We start from the raw sequence: 6740 nt of genomic DNA on the forward strand, positions 1-6740 counted from the left end.
GATCACACCGGACTTCAAAATAACCATTTCACACACCAGTGGTAGCAGAGGTGCCATCTTGCCATCAGGAGCAACTTGGGGTTCAGTGTCTTGCCCAAGGACACTTCGGTATGTGGAGTCACATGGGTTAGGAATCGAACCGCCAACCCTACAATTAGTGGACAACCCACTCTACCAACTGAGCCACAGCCACCCTGTTTTCTATATATTAGATATTAGATGTTAATGTTATCACAGAGCTATAATGTTCGTCCTTGTTGCTGTAGTTCCTGATCTGCATGTTAACTACAGTTTGAAAATGTCCACTCAACTAAGATTCCCCAGAACTCTTAATGTTCTCTCACTGGTCTCAAAGGTGTAGACTGCCCACTAGTGTCCAAAATACTTTATTGCACACTGGCGATACCAGACAATGTCTTTTGAGTGCATTAATCAAAAGCCCTTAACTCTAGCTTCTTTGCTTCTTTCCAGAACTGCATAAGCAAACAGTTTACAAGGCATGTATATCAACGACGCACACTTTCACAAGCTTGCAAGCACTTGCACCCATAAATATAAATGGGATGTCACAGCAGCATATTGCACTTGCTGTAAATGTAACACCTTTGCATTTCCATTTATGAATTCATACAAAGAAGAATCAAACAATATAATAATACATTTTATATTTATATAGCACCTTTATCAAACTCAAGGTCATTAACTAATTCACTTCACTGACTTCTAGTCCTAAAATTGAGTAGGCGACTGCTGTTATTTTTTTTTTACACTTATTTCTTCTTTATCTTGTAACCATCACAGTTGAAAATGCTTATGAATGTTCATAACTAACGGATGATCTGAATGATCGTCTACTACTCTACTACTTCACTCTACAACTTTTCATCAAAGTAAAAAATACTTGATGGGTTTCACAGACGCTCAAATAATAAGACAAAAATGGCTGAAAAATAATAAAATGTAGTGATAAGATATATATTGCACCTTTAATTTCATTATTACCAATTAATCCTCTCTCTGTTTCTCTGTCTCAGGTATCTCCATGCCTATTCCCGTGATTGGCCTCCGCAACACAGATAAAGTTTTTGTTGATGGAAGCTGCATGCTGAACGAGGAGCGTTTTGTGCTGGTCGGCTCCTTCGTGGCCTTCTTCATCCCTCTTGTCATTATGGTGGTCACATACTGCTTAACTGTCCAGGCCCTTCAGCGTCAAGCCTCTGTCTTCCTCTGTGAAGCTAAAGCCTCTTCCCAGCAGCCCTTGCAGCCGGCAGCCTCGTCCTCATCTCAGCTGGCTCCGCCCCCTGTGCCCTCCCGTCGTAGCAGCCTGAACTGTCTGCGGTTTGGAAACTCACTGAGTCCAGCGACACCCGACAGCATCTCCATGGCGGCTGGGTCAGAGGCGCCGTCTCAGCTTAGCTCTCCGGCTGTATCCCACGGCCGCCGTGGCATGATGCAGGCCATCAAAAACGAGCGGCGAGCATCCAAGGTCCTGGGCGTAGTATTCTTCCTCTTCCTGCTCATGTGGTGCCCATTTTTCATCACCAACGTGCTGTTTGTGCTGTGTCGTGGTGCATGCAATGAGCCCCTGCTCTCCGACCTGCTCAACGTGTTTGTGTGGGTGGGCTACATCTCGTCGGGTGTGAACCCTCTAGTATACACTCTCTTCAATAAGACCTACAGGCGTGCCTTCTCCAACTACATGCGCTGCCAGTATAGCGGAGTCCGGCTCAAGCCTGCGGCCATCCATGTACCATGCCCTTCACAAGCCGCTGTCACGCCGCTTCTAATTTGCGTAGATGTTGACCGGAACAGTAACTGCCGCAATGGAGACGGCAACGCGCTTCAGAAGCTAGAGCTACCTGACATTGACACTCATATTGGGATAGAGCTACAAACTAGAGTGTCAGCGCTATCCGTCAACAGCTGCCATAATCTGGCAGAACACACCAGCAGTGTTTGATTCACTATGGCTGAGCCATCTGCTGTAGCATGGCCACCAGGATCATCTATGTGTGTCTGAAAAAACTCCTTTTTACTCAAGGAAAGCGCCACCCCAATGGAACCCACACCAGCACTGGGGCTGGCTATCACCAAACTGTAGAATGTATGCTGGCAGAGCACGGGGGGATGATTTATTTCATCAGGGACTAAACCTGGTTCACATGCATTAGGACAATCCAGGACACTCTGCACTGTGTGGGAATTGAATCTGAAGTTTAAAAAAAAAAAATCTATAATATGATGATGTGTTTGAACAGGTTCAGATATCTGAATGCCATAATGTGTTGCATGGCTTAATCTAGTTTTTCAATAAAACAATACACAACAGTGTGAATAAGCAACAAGGCTTCCAAACAGAGAGCTCTAGCTCCCTCATGTGGTTCTTTACAAAAATTCAAGATGGCTTTTGAGATGCGAGAGAAAGGAGGCTGACCTACATTCACCACCAAAAACTGTCAGGCATTAAATTATCTACAACAAGCACATCAAAGCTTTGAATAAATGACGTTTCCATTGCATATGTTTGTTTCAATATACCTTTCAATCATTGGTAGGTAACAGCCTAAGTCTATCTATGCATAATAATCAATGCATTTTGGAATGGCAGGATCTGGAATGTTTTATTTCATCTAACCTGACAGATTGGAAGAGAAAAGCCTAAAGAAGTCCTCCGATCATCTCATAACCACAAACCCACCTGTAATTGCGCATCCTTGGCAAATTTCTAATCAAAGCATGCAGTGTTTTGGCTAGCTAAGGTATGGCACCAGAGCTATGCTTTAAATCATGACGTTGAGACGTGGTTAGATTTACGTAGAAAATGTTGCAACGTCATAAGTCAAAGAAATGTTACTCTCCCAAAAGCTACTTTCTCAATCAATGCCACAACTGTTGGAGAATTTTCTCTTGAATGTAAATGTCCGTTATCTAGTGGTGTTGCGATGAAGTCCGAACACACAAGAGAACTACACAGAATGCATGAAAAGCCACATCTCAAACAGCAAAACCTAATCTGTCAGATCCAAACCTTATGTTCAGAGGAGCTATAGTTGTGAGTTGTTGTGTAAAATGCTGTAAATGCTTGTTGTTTTGTGAGTGTGTAGAATTTTAGTACTCGGTAATATATTAAAGGCAATTCATTCAGACTGCCATTTTATACCAAAACCTGTGAATGCTTGTTCAAATCACTTCTCCTGTTTCAATCATTTACACATGACCTTTTTGTGATGCTGCTATTTATTTAATAAACTTCCATTATCATTCGTGTCAGTGTTTTTGCTCTATGACAGTATGTCGTTAAAGGAAAACTCCACCCTGAAGGACTTGCAATATGTATCATCAATATGTGTAGAATTGTGCAAAAGACTTATTTTATAATAAACGTTTACAATTTTGGTTGAAACTTCTTTCATCATCATTTCTATTTTCGTGTCATTCTATTTGGACTTTTTTCACATTACTTATAACGGACATCGATTGCCTACTAGTGCCGGTGATGCAAGACAGTGATGCAGCAGTGCTTTAATCCTTTAGTCTGTGCAGCTCGATCATCTATACACTGGTCAAACAGATCAGGTTTCAGGCTTCAACATTCAGGATAACAGCACCATCAACACCATCATGCTTGTCACCTAGTATGGGGTTCCCAAACTTTTCCAGGGCAAGGCCCCCCAAATGGCATTAACATTTGACCGAGGCCCCCCTTTTGTAAGATGTCTTTAAAACATATTAAAAATACAGATTTCTGAATATATCCCCCCTTTTTTTTATTAATAATTACATATTACATCTTTACATTACATTACATTAGGAATTGATTGTGTGTGTGTGTGTGTGTGTGTGGTTGTCTGAGAGTGAGAAAGAGAAAACATACTAGTGGGAGGCTTGGTGGCTCCAACCAAATTGTTGAGGCCCCCTGGGCGCCCCCTGGCGGCCCCCACTTATATAGCGGCGTTGCATTACTGTCTTGCAGTACACTGATGTTCCATTCCGCCAGTGCGTAGGAAATCGACTTATCGGACATTTTCGATCAGTATAAACAAATATATTATTTTACTGTTATAAGATGAGTCAGGACACTGTTGGGTTTCTGTGTGTAGAGTATCATGACTCTGTGTTTAGCTGCTGGTGAGAAGGGTGATGGGAAATTGGGAGGGGTGTGAGCCTCATGCTGGACAAACAATTCATACCTCTCATCAATAACATTGGTACAGAGATAAAACAGACAGCACTAAAGCTTTTTTGATAGTACAACACTGCATACAACTGCCACAATAATATTATAACATTTAAACCTCGAAGTCTAGGTAAAAAAGAAATACGTAGTGTCTACTTTCATATGTGAGGAATAATTGATGATGGTTGTGCATTATTTTCTAATAATTCAACAGACCAGACTCAAGCCATAGTTCAGATGTTTTATTTCAAGACATTTGTCCGCCTCGCCTTGTGGCCTCATTGCCACGTCAGGTGCTCATTATTTTTCTAATAATTCAGAAGTCCGATGTCAATTATTACTTACTTATTTCTGGAAAATCGATATTGTCTGTCATTTTGTTTGTTGCTAGCTCTGTGTGCTGTGATGGACAGTGGGCTAAGTTTTCCATTATTTCAGAAGTGAAACTTGGTGAAGTGATATGGAACTGTAATGCGGTTTAGACTTGACTGGAACTACTTTAGCTGTACATTTACTGAATTGCACACCTCAGAACATCTGTCAGCCAACCAGAATCGAGAATTCAACAGCGCAGTGGTATAAGAGCCATTAACCACTGCTGTGAAGTGTGATATCACAAATAAGTTCAGTGCTGAACACAGGCACCCTCAAAACAGGTGGAAATACCATTTTTTGCCTTCTGGTAAAAATAAAAAATAGAAAAAAAGAGTTAACATGATATTGAACATCGCTCTTGCGCTCTTTTTTTTCTTTTTTTTTTGGAGCTAAGAACAAAACCTGATGATCACCCATGTTTGAGATACTTAAATTTTTTTCTCCAGTTAAACATTACACGCAATGTCCTCCTGCACCATCAGAGCAGCACATAACTACTAACTTCCCACAGGAACTAAAGCACCAACCAACAAATTACTACGCATATTACATATTTAAATAAAAAAAATATTTATTGTGTTTCGTGGTGGAGGTTTCCTTTATTGAGATGATGAGCAGATGAAAACAATACACTGTGCAAACTGTGGAGCTCCATGTGTGGCTTTGAGTCATTGCTCTAGGCATACAACAATTGAGTGAAATGAAATTAATGTTTGCTTAGCTTCCTGAATTCACTTAAAATAAGCACGCCTGCTGTTCTCACTTATTGTTTTATTTGCCCCATTACAGGTCATTTTAGTTGAGGACTTGGTTAATAGCTACAGTTAAGTGCAAATTTTTCACTCAGTTGACAAGTACGAGTTACCTCTTTAAGGTGTCGATTGATGGTCGCCATACAAATACACATTTTGTTACTTACGAAGGAACATTTCACATTACATATCTTGTTTGTTTCCTCATTTCAAAGTAGGACTAAGAGAATAGCAGTAGGTGCAATGGGGTGATGCTAAAAGTGCAGTCACCAAGGGTTAATATTTTTCTAACATAAGGTTTTTTATATATTCTATGCACCTCCTGAAGGGTAGAGATAATCCAGGCTCAGTATTAGGCATTAGGCTGTAGCTAGAGCATAATACAATCTAGTATTATAGCATAAGTTATAGCTCAGTCATATATTGCACAAACGAACACCCTGCTAATCCTTCACCAAAAAGCTGACTGAAAAAAAACAAAAACAATCCTAAATCCTTAAATCAAATTAAAGCATCATCATGGGGCTGCGTTTCAGTGGTACAGCATGCAGCCTTACCACCTCACGGCTCCACAGACCCAGGTTCGATCCTGTGCTGAGGTTACTGTCTGTGCAGATTTTCACATATTCTCCAAGTGCCTATGTGGATTTCCTCCATGTTCTCCAGTTTCCTCCTGCCTCCCAAAAACATGCTGGTAACTACACTGGTGACTGTACATTGGCCCCTGCAGTGTATCAGCTTCCTATCCAGGGTGTATTTCCACCTTATGCCCAGTGCTCCCAAGATCCACTGCAACCCTGGTCACCAGTTAATGAAGGTGAGTGAATGAAAGTATGAATGAATGAAGGAATGAATAAATGTTGGGGGTCAGCTATGTTATCCCTTATATCTGCTCCAACCATATCTGGTATTGCAACAACTACAGCTCTTGTTAGAGATAATGATCTCTGCTTTTGGTTTCTTCTCCCCCCTCCATTTCTTCTTCTTATTCTACTTATAATACCAAACAAACAAACAAACAAACAAGCAAATAATAATAATAACAATAATAATAATAGTAGTAGTAGTAGTAGTAGTAGTAGTTGTTGTTGTTGTTATTATTATAATTATAATAATTGGCACCCTGTCCAGGGTGTACCCCGCCTTGTGCCCGATGCTCCCTGGGATAGGCTCCAGGTTTCCCCGTGACCCTGAAAAGGATTAAGCGGTATAGAAGATGGATGGATGGATAATAATAATAATGATTATTAATATTTTTCTAATAATTATTCTAATCATTCTAATTATTTTAATTACTATTATTATTATTATAATTATTATAATTACCATTGTTATTACTATTATTATAATAATTATTATTGTTATTATAATTACTATAATAATAATAATAATTATTATTATTATTAGTAGTAGTAGTAGTAGTAGTAGTAGTATAA

General features: G+C 40.0%; 1 protein-coding gene across 1 annotated transcript in view; it reads left to right on the top strand.

The window, feature by feature from the left end:
• htr2cl1 (5-hydroxytryptamine (serotonin) receptor 2C, G protein-coupled-like 1) overlaps positions 1 to 3482 on the top strand; it is a 127955-nt gene extending 124473 nt beyond the window's left edge. Inside the window, exon 5 of the mRNA XM_053629408.1 lies at positions 1035 to 3482. Within this exon, the coding sequence (XP_053485383.1) occupies positions 1035 to 1960 (926 nt within the window). The 3' untranslated portion in view covers positions 1961 to 3482. The remainder of the gene's footprint in view (positions 1 to 1034) is intronic.
• Positions 3483 to 6740: the final 3258 nt, after the last annotated feature.

The sequence above is a fragment of the Ictalurus furcatus genome, chromosome 7 (assembly GCF_023375685.1).
Source record: "Ictalurus furcatus strain D&B chromosome 7, Billie_1.0, whole genome shotgun sequence".
Taxonomy (NCBI): domain Eukaryota; kingdom Metazoa; phylum Chordata; class Actinopteri; order Siluriformes; family Ictaluridae; genus Ictalurus; species Ictalurus furcatus.